The 21,739-nt window shown below is 47.2% G+C and overlaps 1 protein-coding gene across 1 annotated transcript in view; it reads right to left on the bottom strand.

Moving 5' to 3' along the window:
* Nucleotides 1-1,007: 1,007 nt before the first annotated feature.
* RDH5 (retinol dehydrogenase 5) overlaps nucleotides 1,008-21,739 on the bottom strand; it is a 111,100-nt gene continuing 90,368 nt past the window's right edge. Inside the window, exons 3-5 of the mRNA XM_075336952.1 lie at nucleotides 19,700-19,958; nucleotides 12,876-13,039; nucleotides 1,008-7,613 (exon numbers count right to left, since the gene is read on the bottom strand). Coding sequence (XP_075193067.1) covers nucleotides 7,390-7,613; nucleotides 12,876-13,039; nucleotides 19,700-19,958 — 647 coding nt within the window. The 3' untranslated portion in view covers nucleotides 1,008-7,389. The remainder of the gene's footprint in view (nucleotides 7,614-12,875; nucleotides 13,040-19,699; nucleotides 19,959-21,739) is intronic.

Here is a 21,739-nt window from a genome sequence, read left to right as displayed (position 1 = left end):
GATATACAGTGTGTCCACCCATATCCTGTCCACTGCCATTAACTTGAGAACGGCGGCAGCTATAGGCATAGAAGTGGTGTCTAGGTATAGTAAAGTAGCCATGCGCCACGCAATGAAATGAAACCACCTATAGCGCCACCTGGTGGAAAACAACGGAGTTAGCATTTTTATCTCAAAAACTGAACGAAATAGAGAAAAAAAGTGAATTACAAAGTTGTAGGGCATCATCAATTCAATACGAATCGACACCTTGCATACAGAAATGCTATGATATGAAACCCATGACCCCAAAAAAAACCCATTGAATGCTGGTCACGCATATGGCGCTCATTTAACTTTGATGCCACTTTGTGGCCACTGTCAGCTGCAATGCACATCTGGACTCTGGACAGCATACTGTATCTTGCTGCACGTTGTGCAATATGGTAGACACCACTTCTATGCCTATAGCTGCCGTCGTTCTAAAGTTAATGGCAGTGGACAGGATATGGGTGGACACACTGTATAGTTTTGTGGGCGTCTATTCAGTTTACCTTGCAGTTTAATACTTAGATCTCTGCTCATTCTATACTTAAGGTCCAGTGGGTGGTCCTATTCAGTGAATTACATCTTAACTGCATGAAGAGATAACTGTCAATCACTAAGTAGGACCGCCCACTGGACTCCTTAGCAAATAGTATTCCTTCGGTGCCATACAATTGTGCATGCACATAGGGTGACATTTATAATGTGACAGACTCCCTTTAATGCTATGTTCACATGTCCAGTAATCATCCACTAGAATGGATCCAGCAGCAATCCGTTAGCTAAAAATTTGTGCAGACAACTTATTTGTCAATTTTTAAATATCAGCAGGATCCATTTTTTTTAACATTGGAGTCTATGGAAAATGGATCCGTTAATGGGTTGCTATTTATCTTCAACTAGAAGGTGGCCCGATTCTACGCATCGGGTATTCTAGAATTTACGTATTGTGTAGTTCATGTATGATTTTTGTTATATATATATATATATATATATAGATGTTGTTGTGTGTAGTTACCAAGTGTATGTTGTCTGGGTGTGATGGGGGGTGAGAGCGGTGTTGTTTGTGTGTTGCGTTGTTTGTGGAGCGCTGTGTGTCTGTAGCGTTGTGTGTGTGTTGCGCAGTTTGTGTGTGTGTGGTGTGTTTTGGGGGGAGGTATGTTTTGTGCAATGTGCGTGTTGTGCGGTATGTGCGTATATTTGTGTGTGCAGCGTTGTCTGTGTGTGTGGGTGTCTGTGTAGGGCAGTTGTTTGTGGTTCCCAGTGTGTGGTGTGTTGTGCAGTGCGCGCGCGCGCGTATGTGTGTGTGTTGGGGGGAGGTGTGCACTTCCCATCGTGCTCCATCCCCCATGCAGCGCACTCCCCATCGTGCTCCATCCCGTATGCTGCGCACCCCCCATCGTGCTCCATCCCCCATGCTGCGCACTCCCAAACGTGCTCCATCCGCCATGCTGCGCACTCCCCATCGTGCTCCATCTCCCATGCTGCACACTCCCAAACGTGCTCCATCCGCCATGCTGCGCACTCCCAAACGTGCTCCATCCCCCATGCTGCGCACTCCCAAACGTGCTCCATCCGCCATGCTGCGCACTCCCAAACGTGCTCCATCCCCTATGCTGCGCACCCCCCATCGTGCTCCATCTCCCATCCTGCGCACTCCCAAACGTGCTCCATCCGCCATGCTGCGCACTCCCAAACGTGCTCCATCCGCCATGCTGCGCACTCCCCATCGTGCTCCATCCCCCATGCTGCGCACTCCCAAACATGCTCCATCCGCCATGCTGCGCACTCCCCATCGTGCTCCATCTTCCATGCTGCGCACTCCCAAATGTGCTCCATCCGCCATGCTGCGCACTCCCAAACGTGGTCCATCCGCCATGCTGCTCACTCCCAAACGTGCTCCATCCGCCATACTCCGCACTCCCCATCGTGCTGCATCCTCCATGCTGCGCACTCCCAAACGTGCTCCATCCGCCATACTCCGCACTCCCCATCGTGCTGCATCCCCCATGCTGCGCACTCCCAAACGTGCTCCATCCGCCATGCTGCGCATTTCCAAACGTGCTCCATCCGCCATGCTGCGCACTCCCAAATGTGCTCCATCCGCCATGCTGCGCACTCCCAAACGTGCTCCATCCGCCATGCTGCGCACTCCCCATCGTGCTCCATCTCCCATGCTGCGCACTCCCAAACGTGCTCCATCCGCCATGCTGCGCACTCCCAAACGTGCTCCATCCCCCATGCTGCGCACTCCCAAACGTGCTCCATCCGCCATGCTGCGCACTCCCAAACGTGCTCCATCCCCTATGCTGCGCACCCCCCATCGTGCTCCATCTCCCATCCTGCGCACTCCCAAACGTGCTCCATTCGCCATGCTGCGCACTCCCAAACGTGCTCCATCCGCCATGCTGCGCACTCCCAATCGTGCTCCATCCGCCATGCTGCGCACTCCCCATCGTGCTCCATCCCCCATGCTGCGCACTCCCAAACGTGCTCCATCCGCCATGCTGCGCACTCCCCATCGTGCTCCATCTCCCATGCTGCGCACTCCCAAATGTGCTCCATCCGCCATGCTGCGCACTCCCAAACGTGGTCCATCTGCCATGCTGCGCACTCCCAAACGTGCTCCATTCCCCATACTCCGCACTCCCCATCGTGCTGCATCCTCCATGCTGCGCACTCCCAAACGTGCTCCATCCGCCATACTCCGCACTCCCCATCGTGCTGCATCCCCCATGCTGCGCACTCCCAAACGTGCTCCATCCGCCATGCTGCGCATTTCCAAACGTGCTCCATCCGCCATGCTGCGCACTCCCAAACGTGCTCCATCCGCCATGCTGCGCACTCCCAAACGTGCTCCATCCGCCATGCTGCGCACTCCCAAAGGTGCTCCATCCGCCATGCTGCGCCAGCATCAGCCTCTCCGTCTCCAGCATCAGCCTCCCCATCCCAGCCTTCCCCAGGTTCAGCCTCTCTCCTCCCAGCCTCCTCCAGCACGCCGTGCTCCTCTGCCGACACTCACAGATCCGATCGCATACACTCACACACACCCACACACACCCACCCGATCGCATACACTCACACACACCCGATCGCATACACTCACACTCAAAGACACACACACTGACGATATTGCACATACGCGCTGATACTCACAACATCCGGGGATATCACATGCTTCTGGCCATGTGATCCCCCGGCAGGTCCTGGAAGCTCACAACAGCACAGTATCGCCGCCGAGAAGCAAGCGATATCCCAGGATGTTGTGAGTATTTGGATGCGATGTGATGTGTGAGGTGTGTGTGAGTGTGATCTGATTTGTGTGTGTGTGTGTGTGTGTGCTGTTATGTGTGTGTATGTTCCGCAGCTGCAGGACCTTGATGTGTGGATGCGATGTGATGTGTGTGTGAGGTGTGTGTGAGAGTGAGTGTGAGCCGGTGTACACTGGTAACTATGATACACATCGGGTAACTAAGGGACCTTAGTTACCCGATGTGTATAATGGTTACCAGCTTTCACGGCCTCCGTCAAGATCCCAGCATCGCAAGGTTATGTCTGGCGCTGCCGGGATCCTGACGGAGCCGGTGTAGAAGCAAGCGATATCCCAGCATGTTGTGATGTGTGAGGTGTGTGTGAGAGTGAGTGTGATCTGATGTGTGAGGTGTGTGTGAGAGTGAGTGTGATCTGATGTGTGTGTGTGTACTCACCTGGGAATCGGAGCTCCGTGTCAGTTGGGCCAGAGCAAGCGTGCATTGCGTGAGGGGGGCGGGGCCTGCAGAGAGCCGGGGCGAGAGGCCAATCCGTGTGGGGGGGCGGGGCCATGGCGAGCCCAGCGGCCAATCAGCTTTGTGTCACCGTAAGGACACAATTTCGGAGCATGACAGACAGACAGACAGACAGACAGATAGACAGACAGACACACAGACAGACAGACAGAATAAGGCAATTATATATATAGATTTGAAACTAATCCAGTAAAAAATAGATCCTTTACTAATGAGAGAAAATGTGATGGCTAATTAACAGTTTTTTAATAACGGATTGGTGCTGGATCCAATCTAATGTGTAACGCTGGTGGATGTGGACCCAATGTGTCAGAAGCCGAGCTTACCCTGGAATGGCGTAACTAAGTCACTACCTGGTATTCATTAGAGCCTCAGGTGGTTATGATTGGATAGGCTTGGCTGCAGGTACCACTCCAGAGCAGTCCTGTGACCAGAGGGTCAGAGACACGGATACGAGGTACAGGTGGGCGACAATCCAATCCAATATATATAGCCAAGGTAAGGATAAACTGTACACAATAACAGGAGATACAGAATGATCAAGTACAGACAGGAACTAGAGACAAGCTCCTAGGAACCTACATTCAGGCGAGGTGTAGAAAGAGCTGTCTATGTAAGGCTGCTTTTACACTACGTTTTTTTAACATGCGTCATGAACGTCTTTTTGCTGTAAAAGTGGATCCTGTTTTTACAAAGAAAAACGCATGCAAATGCATGTGTTATTTTGCAGGATCCTGTGAAGTTTATGGGTGGGCATTGAAGTCATGTGATCGGGAGTGAGGGGAACTGAACGTGATAGACTGGGAGCCGGAATCTGACAGCTGCGGACACTGGTAACCAAAGTAAACATCGGGTAACTAAGCGAAGTGCTTTGCTTGGATACCCGATATTTACCTTGGTTACGAGCGTCCGCAGCTGCTAGAAGCCAGGCTGCCTGCTCCCTGCACAGGTAACCAAGGTAAACATCGGGTAACTAAGCGAAGCACTTTGCTTGGTTACCCGATAGTTACCTTGGTTATGAGCGTCCACAGCTCTCAGGCGGGGGAGAGAGAGAGGAGAGAGAGAGGGGAGAGAAAGAGAGAGAGGGAGGCGGAGAGAGGGAGGCGGAGAGAGGGAGGGGGAGAGAGGGAGAGCGGGAGGGGGAGAGAGAGACTGATCACGCCAGGCTGGTTTCTGGGCATGCTCACAAGCAGGATCCTGTCTATCAGCATGCCAGCGTTGAAATGCGTTTGCGTGCAGTATAGTCAGGATCCAGTGAAAAACAGTATTTGGACGCAGCTCAAAAACACTACAAGTAGCGTTTTTGAAAAAAGTTAAAAAACTGCAAGTCGCTGGATCCTCACTATAACGCACGAAAACGCATGTGAACGCATGTTGACGCGAGTCCATTGCAAATGCATTGAAATGAAAACGCATTTGCACTGGATCCGTTTTTGCGTTAAAAAAACGTTCATGACGCATGTTAAAAAAAGTAGTGTGAAAGCAGCCTAAGAATGTTGATACAATGTGTAATGTGATGTGATGTAAAGTGTAATATGTTTCTGCATAGTAATGTATAGAAATATGGTATAATGCATAAGGTAATATATGTGTATTATGGTATAAAATAGGTTGCCTGGCAACCGACTGTAGGGCATGTGACAGTTGACAGTTAGGATTAGCCCTCGGGGGAGGAGCTAGTGCAGAGAAAAAGGACGGTCTCCATCTTGTAAATTCTGACTGAGCAGAGAGCAGAGGCTGGTTTAAGTGCGAGGTGTTACTAGATATCTTATTGTTAATTTCTGAACGTCTGGAGCCATCTTATTTGGTGCCAGGGTGAGAATACATTTTTCCTCCGACGAGGAATACGGACATGGAGTTCGATTGTGGGAAGAAGTAGCGCCTGTTAAAAACCCCCTAAGGGAGGGGGGTCAGAGTAGGAAGGGCAGATTCAAAATGAGATAGGTCAGATGGGAACCAAAGGAAAGTCCTGAAGTGAGTTGTAATTTAGGAAGAAAGGAAATCAGGAAAGTGTCTTATCACGAGTGTTGTACCACCATTTGTTGGAAAAGATTGTTCAGTAAAGTAAGTTTTGAAGATGAACTTTGGATGTCCCGTGATTCATGTGTGGACGACCCTGAGTGCCGAAACTTGGAAGATGGCAGCAAAATACAAGAAACCAGTGAGTGTAATGTACCACACTCACATCAACACACACAACCAGCAATCTGTTGTGAATGTGAGGTACCGGGGCGCAAGGGTGCAACAATATAGGATGCTTTACACGCTGCGACATTGCTAGCGATGTTGCGAGCGATAGCACCCCCCCTGTCGTTCGTAGGACATTTGGTGATCGCTGCCGTAGCGAACAATATCGCTACAGCAGCGTCACACGCACATACCTGTTCAGCGATGCCGCTGTGACCGCCGAACAATCCCTCCTTCAAGGGGGAGGTGCGTTGGGCATCACAGCGGCGTCACTAAGCGGCCACCCAATAGAAGAGGAGGGGCGAAGATGAGCGGCCGGAACATGCTGCCCACCTCCTTCCTTCCTCATTGCCGGTGGACGCAGGTAAAGAGATGTTCGTCGTTCCTGAGGTGTCACACATAGCGATGTGTGATGCCGCAGGAACGACGAACAACCAGTGACATGCACCACCAACGATATTATGAAAAGGAGCGACGTGTCAACGAGCAACGATTTTTGACGTTTTTGCGATCGTTGATCGTCGCTCCTTGGTGTCACACGCTGCGATGTCGCTAACGACGCTAGATGTCGACGATATATCGTTAGCGATGTCGCAGTGTGTAAAGTACCATTTAGGCTTCGCCCACAACTACTGCCCTCTGGCATAGGGCTAGGATAGGCTGGCGAAGTTAAACTCTGCAGGCCACAGCAGGGATAAGTTTCTGCAGCAACTGGCCGCGCCTGACTATAGCCAGGTGTTGACAGCAGAGTTGGAAGAGCATGAGGACTAGTGTGGTGACCTGGAAGGAGTAGAACGGCGCTGGGGACACATGCGCACTGCCGCCTTGCCATAACAGATGATTACAGGACATGTGAACTTAGCACAAGGGGATTGTCCAGGACTAAGAAAGACACGGTTGCTGTCTTCCAGAAATAGCACCACACCTCTCTATTGGCTGTGTCTGGTGTTGCAGCTCATCCCCATTCACCTCAATGTTTACTTGTATAGAAGTTCAATCTCAGAAAAGCAGTTTCATATTAGATCTTACATTAGTGTCTACAATTGAAATGTGTTAAATTACCACTACAGAGATTTTGTGTCATGTGAGTTAATATCAGCAGCTTATGTCTGACTTGTTATCCAGAACCGACATTAAATCCTTACTTTGGTTCCACCACGAAGTCAGCAGCCTACTAAAGCCATATCTAATAAGCGCTATTTCACAGTCTAAGAGAGAAAATACCGAAAATATGCTGCTTTGTCAGAATTACAAACCACACATTTCATTCTGATTATGCGTAGAGCCTCGTACTGTTTGTACATTTCCAGTATAAAACAATCTTTATCACAGCCTGGAAATGAAAACTTCACTTTAGTAAGATCCAGATTTAGATCATTTTCAAGAATCAGTCTTAATGGACTCTTTGTTCTGGTTTAGGTAGAACAAAGGCAAGGACAGCATCCACAATGAAGGCCGGCAGGTAAGATGCGGGTAGCCACACCAGCTTGGCGTCCCATCCTGGACTGTATCTTGTTCGGGGGTATGCCGCTTGTAAGGCATGCTCAATGCATTTTGGCACTTTGGAGATATCGGCATCACAGATGAAATTCATGATCAGCCTCTGCACTTTCATATCTGTATTAAAAAAAGCAATAATATTGGAAAATATTATATGTTGGATACATCATTAAATGGAACCTGGTATCAGAAAATTAGACCCTAACTACAGGAATATTTGTAAAGGCCTTTTAATGTTTATTGCCTCTTGTAGCATTTAGTTTGGAAGTTATCGCTCTTCTTTTTCCCGTGTCCAAGAGTCTCCACTGGAGTCTCACCAGACAAGGCATCCCATGTGCAGTAGGCTCCTGATGACAGTGCAGTGACCATCTTAATGACCTGTGCATGCGCTGGCCCTTCTGATGACATGACTCCATGCAGTGATTATGCCCAGGTGCCAATTTATTGCCCGAGGTCATCTTAATAGAGGGTTTGGTGCATACGCAAATTGTTACGTTGGCTGACACAATATTATCAAAAGCCTATTGCGCATGCGCCACCCTATTTGATGAGATGACTCTGGAGAATAATTAGATGCCTGCAGAGAATCTTGGACGGGGAGGGGAGGAGTGATCTGTCAGACTTAAAGCTGACAGTGGGCAGAGAAATGAGACACGCAAAATGTCCAAAATACCACAACTAGAATATGTTGTAATTTATCAAGAAATCCTAAAGCATGAATATGCCTGATGCAAAAGTATAAAGTCTCATACAGATGAATAAGCTAGCGTGCCACGTGTGACCATGCCTAAATGGATTTGTCATGCTCACCGCCAGGTGATGGTACTGTGGCAAGCTGAAGTGGACCCACTGGACCACAGGGAGACCCCTAGGTCTACTCTAATGTAGGATAGAGGCCGGGACTGTGGCAGGTGACCCACATGACAGGGGCGGACACAGGCGCAGATGGGACAGAGTGCAGACAGGGACCACCAGGGTGACTCAAGGCAGGTAGAACAGTCAGGATGGACAAGCAGAGTCTCTAGCACCAACAGGGCAGGACGGCCAGGCAAAGTCAATAGCAAGGCAGATGGCAGGATCAGGACCGACAGGCATAGTCTCTACCACCATCAGGGCAGACAGAGTCCAGGTACAAGCAGGACGGGACAGGAATCAGGTGCCAACAGGCAGGACGGGCTGGTAGCCGGGTACTGGCAGTACAAGCTGTACCCAGGTGGCAACAGGCAGGACAGGACCAGACGAGACAGGCAGGAATAGGACAGAAGGGACCTGACAACTGACTAGACAGAAGCAACTGACTAACAGGATCTATAGTGTTGAACAGGCAACTCTCCTAGTGGGAGATTGCCTTAAATACCCAATGCCTTTCAGGAAAAGGCTGAGAGGCACTACTGGGAGTGGCACGCTGAACCTTTAAGAGAGGGGAAGCGGTGCACGCGCACTCCCTAGGAGCACTTCCAAAGGTCCTATGACACACGCACAGACTCCGGGAGGGGGAAAGAAAAGAAACCCATGTGGAGGAGAGAGCAGGGACGCCGGGCAGGGAGGGAGCCAGCGGCATCGGTGAGTCAGAGCGTGTCCCTGCAGGAGGGGAGAGGCAGGGACGCAGCGTTACAGCATTCTAAAGAAGTAAATAAAACCACACTCTAGTGCCATATGTCCCAGATATCAAACATTGACATGCAAACTTTTTCCTGGTAGAATCAAACAGAGAAAAAACGTGGCGTGGCATGTTCTGTGAAATATTCAGCGACGTTAACACTGCATCTTTTTATTATCAGTAATGGTAAACTAAAACCAGGAAGCATGTCATGGAAAGATTTGCACCTCTTCTGTGTTTGGGATCCACTACTAGCATTAGTGTACACTCACAGGACTGTATAACAGGGGTGAGTGCTATGTTATGTTTTATCAGATAGCACTCGGCTGAATGTTACATATTATGGTGCTGTGCGGATCAGCATTTTTTTTCTCTTGCCGATTCAGAATGAGAAGAAAATCGTTTCATGCTGCTATTGGCAGTGTATCTCAGATCATGCAAATACTGGGAGGAAATAAACTGATGAGCCACTCACTTTCAGTCATAGTGCCGTGCACGGAAGGTCTACTATCATCGCTCGCTATATGATGAGCTATGGCTTTAATCAATACCGAGCACTTTGACAGCTCTCTCTGCACAAATATGTTGCATAGCAGGCTGTCAATCAAAGTGTCAGGGAGTCAATACAGCTGCCACTAACAGTATAGTGAGTGATGACTGTAATCACTCTGTTCATGCCTCTATGACTGAAAGCAAGTTACTCCAGGGAGGATATACAGTTGAAACCAGATGTTTACATACACTATCTAAAAAGACACATCTGCAGGTTTTTCTCTATATATGACATGAAATCAGAATAAACCATTTTAGGTCAATGAGGATTACCAAACTTATTTATTTTTGCCAAATGCTAGAATAATAAGATAGAGAGATAATGTTTTAAGGCATTTTTATTACTTTCTATAATGTCAAAAGTTTACATACATTTCATTAGTATTTGGTACCATTGCCCTTAAACTGTATCACTTGAGTCAAACGTTTTGGATATCCCTCCACAAGCTTCTCACAATAGTTGGTAGGAATTTGGGCCCATTCCTCCTTACAGAACTGGTGTAACTGAGCCATATTTGTAGGTCGCCTTGCTCGCACCGGCCTTTTCAGCTTTGCCCATAAATTTTCAATAGGATTGAGATCAAGGCATTGTGATGGCCACTCTAAAGCATTGACTTTGTTATCCTTAAGCCACTTTGTAACCAGTTTGGCAGTGTGCTTCGAGTCATTGTCTATTTGCAAGACCCATTTCCGCTCAAGCTTTAAGTTCCTGGCTGATATCTTGAGATGTTGCTTCAGTATTGCCACATAATCTTCATTCATCGTGATGTGATCTATTTTGTGAAGTGCACCAGACCCTCCTGCAGCAAAACAGCCCCACAACATGATGCTGACGCCCCTGTGTTTCACAGTGTGATGGTGTTCTTAGGCTTCAAATCTTCTCCTTTTTGCCTCCAAATGTAACGATGGTCATAATGGTCAAACAGTTCAATTTTAGTTTCGTCAGACCACAGGAGATGTCTCCAAAAATTAAAGTCTGTGTTCCTGTGTGCAATTGCAAGCATTAATCAGGCTTTTTTATGTGTCTTTTGGAGTAATGGCTTCTTCCTGGCAGAGTGACCTTTCATTCCATGTTGATACAGTACTCGTCTCACTGTGGATAATAACACAATCTTACCAGCTTCTGCCAGTATCTTCACAAGGTCTTTTGCTTTTGTTCTTGGATTGAAATGCACTTGTCAGACCAAAGCACGTTCATCTCTGGTACACAGAACCAGTCTTCTTCCTGAGTGGTATGATGGCTGGACATTCCCATATTGTTTGTACTTGCGTATAATTGTTTGTACAGATGAACAAGGCACCTTCAGGTATCTGGAAATTGCACCCAAGAATGAACCAGACTTGTGCAAGTCCACAATTCTCTTTCTGAGATCTTGGCTCATTGTTTTTTACTTTCCCATGATGCTACACAAAAATGCAGTGTGTTTCAAGTGTGCATTAATTTACATCCACAGGTGTATCTCTAATTAACTCAGATGTTGCCAAAAAACCTATCAGAAGCTTCCAAAGACATGACATCATCATATGGGCTGTCCCATATTGTTTAAAGGCATAGTACTCTTAGGGGTACTTTGCACACTACGACATCGCAGGTGCGATGTCGGTGGGGTCAAATCAAAAGTGACGCACATCCGGCGTCACTGTCGATATCAGAGTGTGTAAATCCTTTTTGATATGATTAACGAGTGCAAAAGCGTCGTAATTGTATCATCGGTGTAGTGTCCGACATTTTCATAATTTAGCTGCAGCGACGGTACAATGTTGTTCATCGTTCCCCTGCGGCAGCACACATCGCTGTGTGAGAAGCCGCAGGAGCGAGGAACATCAGCGTACCTGCGTCCTGCGGCTCACGCCAGCTATGCGGAAGAACGGAGGTGGGTGGGATGTTTACGTCCCGCTCATCTCCGCCCCTCTGCTTCTATTGGCCGCCTGCCGTGTGACGTCGCTGTGACGCCGCACGACCCGCCACCTTAGAAAGCAGACGGGTTGCCAGCCAGAGCGACGTCGCAGGGCAGGTAAGTGTATGTGAAGCTGTCGTAGCGATAATGTTCGCTATGGCAGCTATCACAAGATATTGCTGCTGCGACGGGGGCGGGTACTATCGCGCTCGGCATCGCAGCAATCGGCTTGCGATGTCGCAGCGTGCAAAGTACCCCTTAGTGTATGGAAACTTTTGACTTTGCAGAAAGTAATAAAATTGCCTTATAACATTCTCTCTCTCTCTCATTATTCTGGCAAATCTAAATATTTTTGGTAATCCTAATTGACCTAAAATGGGAAAGGTTTATTCTGATTTCATGTCAGATAGTGAGAAAAACATGCAGATGTGTATGTAAAGTAGGTAGTGAATGTAAATTTCTGGTGTCAACTGTAAGTTAATTTTCTCCCAGCAGTAATGCTTTTAGTAAAGTAGCCAGAGAGCATTTTAACACTATTTACCTGCAGATTAATTTGTAGTTAAATAGCTATTTTGAACATGAGATGTTCTCTATAAAAGGAACCTGTTATGTGGAAAAGTGCTATTAATCTGCAAATATGGGGTTAATCAGCAGGTTAATACCGTAGCATTCTGAATCTGTCCGGTGCCCAATGTCAGCAGGAAGTTAACTTTATTCTTCAGCGTTGAGGTTTCAGTCATGGACGCGGCGCTGGCGCAGGTTCAGTCACCGCTCTTTGTATGGAGAGCGGCGGTTGTACTGAGTAAGAGCCGCTCTGCATTAGATCCAGCTGTCAGTCAGTGGGGGATTACAGACACCACTCTGCATACACACAACGGTGACTGAACCCACACCAGCACCGCCCCATGACTGAAACCAGAATGCTGCCTGGTGGAAAAAACTTAAATTCCTCCCGGCAGTGGACTTTAATGTGCAGGCACCGGGCAGGTTCAGAATGTGAATACCCTGTAGATTAATCCCATATCTGCGGGTTATTCACATTTTTACACATGACAGGTTATCTTTAAAAATGTAAAACCAGTGTTGAAAAACCCCTTTAAGGCACAACAATTTAAAACTTTGGCCCTGAGGATTGTGCAGACTTTGTCTAGAGCAATTTCATCATTCTACATTCTGTAACTGCAATCTGCACAATCTCTGTTCCTAAATTACAACATTGGCTGTGGCTGCAGGAAAGAACAAAAATAAAATGACAGAGTAAAGAGAAATGTATAGCGAGAGACTTTTATCGTTCTGCATTACTTACAACCCCCGCTTCTGGAAACTCACATTTTTGGTAAAATACGTCTCCATAACTCTTCCTGGTCTCGTGTGGCATCTGGTCCCAGAGCTGCTTCAGGGAATGTTCTATAGAATCCAGATCGGTTACTGCAGTCTTAAAGAAGCCCGGCTCTATAATACAAACCTTCACACCAAAGTGCTGTATGTCTCTCCTGTATCATGAATGAAAAAAATCACATTACATTTATCTATAAAGCAGAAAGGGCGGCAGACATTTCTCACACACCGCGAGTTCTTCTTAAGGTACCGTCACACTAAGTGACGCTCCAGCGATCCCACCAGCAACCTGACCTGGCAGGGATCGCTGGAGCGTCGCTACACGGGTTGCTGGTGAGCTGTCACACAGGCAGATCTCACCAGCAACCAGTGACCAGCCCCCAGCCAGCAGCAACGCGTGGAAGCATGCTGCGCTTGGTAACTAAGGTAAATATCGGGTAACCGCTTAGTGCTGGCTCCCTGCACACCTAGCCAGAGTACACATCGGGTTAATTACCCGATGTGTACTCTGCTACGTGTGCAGGCAGCAGGGAGCCGGCTTCTGCGGACGCTGGTAACCACGGTAAACATCGGGTAACCAAGAAGCCCTTACCTTGGTTACCCGATATTTACCTTCGTTACCAGTGTCCGCCGGTCTCACGCTGTCAGTGCCGGCTCCCTGTTCCCTGCACTCCTAGCCACAGTACACATCGGGTTAATTACCCGATGTGTACTCCGGCTACGTGTGCAGAGAGCAGGGAGCCGGCACTGACAGCGTGAGACCGGCGGACACTGGTAACGAAGGTAAATATCGGGTAACCAAGGTAAGGGCTTCTTGGTTACCCAATGTTTACCGTGGTTACCAGCGTCCGCAGAAGCCGGCTCCTGCTGCCTGCACATTCAGTTGTTGCTCTCTCGCTGTCACACACAGCGATGTGTGCTTCACAGCGGGAGAGCAACAACTAAAAAATGGTCAAGGACATTCAGCAACAACCAGCGACCTCACAGCAGGGGCCAGGTTGTTGCTGGATGTCACACACAGCAACATCGCTAGCAACATCGCTGTTACGTCACAAAAGTCATGCCTCAGCAGCGATGTTGCTTAGTGTGACGTGGCCTTTACAGTCATAGTGCTGGCAGTCTGGGATTTATTTATTTAATCGTATGAACGTATATCTTACCATCATTTAAAAATAAACACCAGACAATAGACAGTGATTGAAAAATATCAAAAGGATAAAAAAAAGTCTGGGATATCTGCAGATGATGCTACAATTGAGCCATTAGTGTGTTTTTAGGATTTTACCCTATTGCTGCAGAATTGCACTGACTTAAAAAACATTTGCGCTGGCCAATAATTGGGAATGAGGGTTCCTAGAAGCAATTGTTCCAGATTATTATTGCAAAATGCACCATTACTTGTAGTTAAAAGCCAGGTAACATAGGCAGAAATTGATCAGTGGGGTCCAACTTTCAGGACACCAATAAAGGTGTCTTGACACTTCTGCATGAGTCACATTCTCCTTATGCTTTCCATAGGCACAGTGGCTCATACGTTCCAGCTGCTGTTCCTTTTACTGCAGCCAGATCCCATTCAAGTAAATTACAGAGGAATAATATCTAATGCAAATAAATAAAACACTGGCGTTTTAGAAACTAAAACGGAGGTTATTTAACAATCAGAGATGGGCCTATGGTCAAATATTTGGATTTGGATTCTTTGTGCTCAATAATTTCTCTTATTCCTGTATTTGTACTAAATAATGAATCTAAAGGCCGCTTTACACGCAACGACATATCCAACGATATGTCGTCGGGGTCACGGAATTCGTGACGCACATCCGGCGTCGTTAGCGACGTTGTTGCGTGTAACACCTACGAACCACCGCTAACGACCAAAAATATTCACCTAATCGTCGATCGTTGACACGTCGTTCATTTTCAAAATGTCGTTGCTCGTTGTGGACGCAGGTTGTTCGTCGTTCCTGACGCAGCACACATCGCTACGTGTGACACCCCGGGAACGACGAGCAACAGTGTTCCTGTGTCCTCCGGCAACGAGGTGGGAGTGTCGTTAATGCGGCTGCTCTCTGTCCCTCCGCCTCTATTGGTCGCCGGCTGTGTGACGTCGCTCTGACGCCGCACGAACCTCCCCCGCAAAGAAGAGATTGTTCGCCGGCCACAGCGACGTCGTTAGGAAGGTAAGTGCTTGTGACTCCTACTAGCGATATTGTAGCGATTTGCCCGTGACGCACAAACGAGGGGGCGGGTGTGATCACTAGCGACATCGCTAGCGATGTCGCTGCATGTAAAGCAGCCTTAATTACAAGTGAATGGGAACAGAAATCATTTTCTGGAGTACCTTGGAAATTGGTCTGGGAGGGCAGTGGGCAGTAAAAATGCTGCAAAAGATGGAAAAGTCCTGAAACTGAATGGAAACGGCATGGGGAAGAAGCTTGCATGCTTTTCTGACTCACAACTGGTTTCTAGGAATAATGTCATCAGAGTATTACAGGAATTAAAGAAGGAGAATTCTACTTACAGTTCACCCGTGGCTGTCACACTGCTTCCTGGTCCGATCATTAAAGTTGATGAATATGCAGTGCTTTCTCTGCCCACTCTCTGAAACAGTGTCTGTGATTGGTTGGAGTCCTGCTGCCGACGACCACCCTCTGTGCTGGCGTCTGTGATTGGTTGCCCGAGCACTAGCTATCTGTGTACCTGATGTGGAGAGTAAATATAAATGAATAATTGAAAAAAATGGCGTAGGGTCTCTTGTATTTTTATATCTAGCTCAGATAAAGCATACAGCTACAGGCTGCAGCCCCCAGCTGTGCACGTTATCTTGGTTGTGTATCAAAATACAAGGGACCCCATGCGTTTTTAAAATTATTTAAATAAATAATTTAAAAAACATTGTAGGGCCCATGCCATTTTTGATACGCAGCCAAGTCAGGTAAAGCTTTGGAATTGGCACATCTATTGGATGCGACAATTCTGGGGCGGCTGTGAGCTGTTATTTTTAGGCTGCAGAAGGACCAATAACCATGGGCCTTCCCAGCCTGAGAATATCAGCCCCCAGCTGTCCAATTTTATCTTGGCTGGGTATCAAAATTAAGGGGTGTACCTCACAACGTTGTTTTAATTTATTTATTTAAATAATTAAAAAATGCATGGGGTCCCCTGTATGTTGATATACAGCCAAGATAATGCAGCCTGTAGCCATCTTATTTATCTGCACTAGGTATCAAAATATGGGGGACCCTGAGATATTTTTTCCAATTACTTATTTATTTTTACACTCCACTTTGGGGATTCAGAGAGCTAGTGACACCGGCACAGAGGGTGGACAAGGGAAGTAGGAAAACAACCAATCACAGACACTGTTACATAGAGAGGGTGGGCGGGGAAGCAGTGCATATTCATGAACTTTAATGATCGTACCAGGAAGCTGTGTGACAGACAGCCGTGGGGAAACTCAGTAAGTGTAATTTTCCTGCTTTAATGACCACACATCAAATTTTTTTCATTGCGCCTCCCAATCACAGTAATGCCAGTGGCAAAGATGGCTATGGCATTCAGGGCCGCCACTAGTAATTTCAGGGCCTCATACTGTCAAAATTTTCGGACCCCATTGGGACTCTGCCCAGGCTCCACCCCAGCTCCGCCTCCACCCCTCAAATTTCCTACAGTCTCACTTCCACTCTTGCAAAAACATGTATGTATGATATACATATATACACACAGACAGTATACACACAGACAGACGGTATACACAGACAGACACACGGTATACACAGACAGACAGACAGTATACACAGACAGACAGACTGTATACACAGACAGACAGACTTATACACAGACAGACTGTATACACAGACAGACTGTATACACAAACAGGCTGTATACACAAACAGACAGACTGTATACACAGACTGTATACACAGAGACAGACAGACTGTATACACATACTGTATACACAGAGACAGACTGTATTCACAGACAGACTGTATACACAGACATACAGACTGCATACACAGACAGACAGTATACACAGACAGACAGACTGTATACACAGACAGACTGTATACACAGACAGACTGCATACACAGACAGACAATATACACAGACAGACAGACTGTATACACAAACAGACAGACTGTATACACAGAGACAGACAGACTGTATACACAGACAGACTGTATACACATACTGTATACACAGAGACAGAATGTATACACAGACAGGCTGTATACACAGACATACAGACTGTATATACAGACAGACTGTATACACAGTGACTGTATACACAGACAGACAGACTGTATACACAAACAGGCTGTATACACAGACAGACAGACTGACTGTATACACAGACAGACTGTATACACATACTGTATACACAGAGACAGACTGTATAGACAGACAGGCTGTATACACAGACATACAGACTGTATAGACAGACAGACTGTATACACAGACATACAGACTGTATACACAGACAGACTGTATACACAGACAGACAGACTGTATACATACACAGACAGACTGCATACACAGACAGACAGCATACACAGACAGACAGACTGTATACATACACAGACAGACTGCATACACAGAGAGACAGTATACACAGACAGACTGTATATATAGACAGACTATATACACAGACAGACAGTTTTTTCATACAGATAGTATACACAGAAAGACAGTATACACAGACAGACACAGTATATAAAGACAGACAGTATATACAGACAGATAGTATACATAGACAGACAGACAGTATACACAGATAGTATACATAGACAGACAGGTACATATTGCACACTATACAGGACACACATACTGTATCTTATACATAACACATACAGACAGCACATAACACATGATTAACATTATATTCACCTGCCCGTGATGCTTTTCAGTGCCCTCCCGCGCATCTAGCTGAGGCAAGGCAGGGGCTCAGCGCCACTCACACCCCCCGTCTGAGATCAGCGGTCCCCCCTGGCTTAGATCAGCACCCCCCCCACGGGCTGAGATCAGCGCCCCCCCCCCAACGGGCTGAGATCAACGGGCGGGGCGGGGCAAGGCAGTGGCTGGGGTTGGCAGGCCCCCCCCAGTCTGAGGTCAGCGCCGCTCACACCCCCCGTCTGAGATCAGCGGTCCCCCCCTGGCTTAGATCAGCGCCCCCCCCCTCCCACGGGTGGAGATCAGCGCCCCCCCCCCCCAGCGCCCCCCCACGGGCTGAGATCAACGAGCGGGCCTCCTGGGCAGAGATCAACGGGCGGGGCAGGGCACTCCCTTTTTCCCTCCCCCCCACCCCACCCCACCCCAACCGGCAATTGTCTTCAGCTCACAGCGCTTACCTGTCCCGCTGGCTGCCCCATCCTCACCACCTCAGCCGCTGTTACTTGCAGGAGTATAATGAGGTCTCAGAGTGATGACCTCACCACACTGCTTCAAGGCCCAGCGATGACGCGCTAGCGCCCTGCTCCGTCCCAATCACCCTGCCTCCACTCCACCACATGGCTAATTTGCATGCTCCGCCCTGTCACATGCAAATTAGTCATGTAAGGAAGTGAAGCGACACCGCCGGGCCACTCTGCTGCTGTGACTGGGGCCTGGTGAAGAGGTGGGGCCCATCCTGCCCGTCCGTTCTTAATAAAGATAAATAATTACCCCGGTCCTGTCCGGGCCCTCTCTCTTCACCGAGCCCCCTACACCACGCACAGTAGTAATGCCCCGATGGCGCCCCTGATGGCATTACTGTTATTGGCAGGCAATTCCCACATGTTTAGTGGCTGCAAATCAGGCGCAAAACCAAAATACTTGTCAAGTAACGGATATTGCAAATACGGTAATATTCATGCGAGTAACGAATAGTGGCGAATATATTCGCTCATCAATACAAAGTGTATATTATCACTAACAATTGAGATAATGCATAACACTTATTACAATGAACTAACAAAACACTGAACATTAGTAAAATTAACAGATCAGTCAATCTCAAAAATGACCTGACTGGCTAATAACATGTTTGACCCAAGGCTATAATAATGAATAAGGCTATGTTCTAATGACCTTTGGGCGTATGTTTCAGACTGCACCAAGGGCTTCTGTCTGAAGTCCCTAAAATTTGTATTTGGATGGAACTTTCGACAGACTCATTCACTCTAATGAGGCAAAAGCAATCACTATGTACTCCATTTGTCCTCTGTTTAATGATGTCCATCTTTTTTAGTTGGAAACAAAATGCACATACAACTTATAGTGCCTAGCTCATTAGCTCTAAGATGGAGCTCCTTTGTATCACTTCGCTATAAAAGGTCATATGTCCTACCATCTGATGCCAGTGATAGAATCTTTTCTAAGCTGTCCACTCTGGAAGGAACCTGGGCCTGGATGCAGCTGAGGTGTCATGACAATTGCAGCTGTGGTGCTTTGCTGCATTTGAGGAGTTTGGTGTGCTCAACTGATTGTATCTATGTTTTGTATTATTGCAGTGGTGAGACTAGTGCTCTTACCAGCCTTCTCACTAGCCAGAGTGAGTTCAGGGCAAGCCAGGGCCTAGGCATGTGATTGGCAATGAGTAGAAGGGCATTAGGGAGTACAGGTAACAGCCTCAGGTGAGTACAGCAGGTGACCCCTAGCGCCAGGGCCCACCATTGTATCGTGTCCCCAACATACCCTGTGTGTTGCGGCACTCGCTGGGGGTTCCTTTGAAGTTGGCAGAACCCCAGTAGTCACCAAGTGACAACATGTTGCAATGTGGCACTGAAGTGTCCAGTAAAACATGTAATAAATGGACATAGACTAATAAGGCTTTTTACCTGAGACTATCGGAGAAAGCCTCCACCGCATACTTAGACACACAGTAACCCCCTCCATTAGCTGAAATTCTTCCAAGTACGCTGGCCATGTTAACTATTCGTCCTTGTGCTTGTTTTACCAGAGGCAGAAAACCTAGTGTCACTCCAATAGTGCCAAATGTATTCACTTCCATAACTTTCCTGTAGTCCCCCAGTGTCATCCACTCAGTCGGTCCAATAGGGTTGGCAACACCAGCATTGTTAACTAGACCAAAGAGACCTATAAAAGGTGAAAATAAGATTAATCTCAAAGAACCATCTGAGCAATGATAAAGGTCTTAAATATAAAAAGAAAAGTCAGTGACACAGGAGGAACCATTGACAGCTGGAGAGACTGAGCCATCACTACACACCGAATGGGGATCAGAGCGGTAAATGGACAACAGCAGGTCGCAAGGTATTCGATCATAGTTAGGATACAGAAAAGTGGTTTTGCTAATGGAGGTAGAATTAGACAGTCCTTGTACTTTCATAAAACTGGACACCATTTAACAGATAATGTCCTAATTTGGAAATCAGTCAAATTAATTCTAAGTTATGGCTTCTTTGTCATCAAAAATCCCTCCAGAGTGCCAGCCCTACGAGTCTCCCATTTGTCTGACCAGCTGTCCACTGCCTTTTGTCAGGCGTAATCTGTGTCTGGCATCAGAGACACCAAGATGATGGATTACAGGAAGGGAACAGGGCTTTGTCCCTACTCATTTATCTGTAAAGCCAAATTCACACGAGCGTATAAAGAGGTTCATCCAGAATAATCTGACAATTTTTTTCTCACTTGACGTCTTTATGGAATCACTTAATAATAATTTCCAAGTCCATTTACTTTTTCCTATGTTCAAGAGCTACATTATATCCATAAAAATCAGATGCTATATGCATGGAATCTGTTTTGTTGCCCACTAATAGACTTGAATGGTTGAGTCTCAGCCTATTTATGGATGAAACTAGTGCATGCTGCAAATTTTTTCACACACAGATTTGGTAGGTGAAAAAAATAACTCTCAACAGTACAGCCTCATTGAATAACATTGACTCGAGAGTGGTCCTTTTTTTTTTTTTTTTTTTACAGACAGTACACAGACCACAAATATGGTGAACGAACCCTTGAAGGGGTTGTCCACTACTTGGACAACCCCTTCTCATTCCCCTTGTTCTCTCCCGTAAAAATAAATATGCCTATTCCCACCTCCAGTGTGGCCGCGGTTCCAGCGATGTCTGAAGTCGCACTCCAGGAGTCCCCCTGTCCAATTAGTGCCTGTTTTGTTCTCCCTGCCTTCGGACATTTGAGCAGGAAGTCAGCGCAGCGCTCACATCCTGCTCAAATGTCTGACGGCAGAGAGACACATGCCGGGCACTGATTGGTTGAGGGGCTCACATGTTATAACAATATCATGTGGACCACGGAACCATGGCTTCAGTCATTGCTGGAACCGTGGCCGCATCAGAGATGAGTATAGGCTTATTTTATGGGGGACGACAAGGGGAATGAGTAGGGGGTTGTCCAAGTAGTGGACAACCCCTTTAAAGAGGTGAGATATCGGTTTGGAGCAGGTTAGTCATTAGATAATGGTAGGCACAATTCAAAAAAAATTCAAGGGGGCCGAATACTTTCGCAAAGCACTGTAATTTAAAGTATTTGCCTAGATATTTAGAATTGACCTTGTCACACTATAGTTACATCCATTTTGCTGGTTGACAAGTAATGAGTAAATTAAGTGAATTAATGATCCTGCTTTCTTTTTTTATATACATTTTTTATGTGTTTTTTAGTATTAGGCTAGATTCACACGATCGTATGGCATCCAATGCAATATGCTAATGACCCTCGGCCCACTTGCTGCCGTCATGAGCCGAGTGTTGTGTCGCCCCGGCGTGAGCAGCCGGGCTGCTGGGATCTGGATCCGCGGTGACTTGAGAGGGCTCCGGACCCGGGGGTCGCATGGTTCCTTCCTGTGACGCCACCCGTGGTGTGTGGTAAGATGGAGTACCACCGCTGCGATT

Source organism: Anomaloglossus baeobatrachus, chromosome 2, assembly GCF_048569485.1.
Source record: "Anomaloglossus baeobatrachus isolate aAnoBae1 chromosome 2, aAnoBae1.hap1, whole genome shotgun sequence".
Lineage (NCBI taxonomy): Eukaryota > Metazoa > Chordata > Amphibia > Anura > Aromobatidae > Anomaloglossus > Anomaloglossus baeobatrachus.
This window is presented reverse-complemented; position numbering and strand designations above follow the sequence as displayed.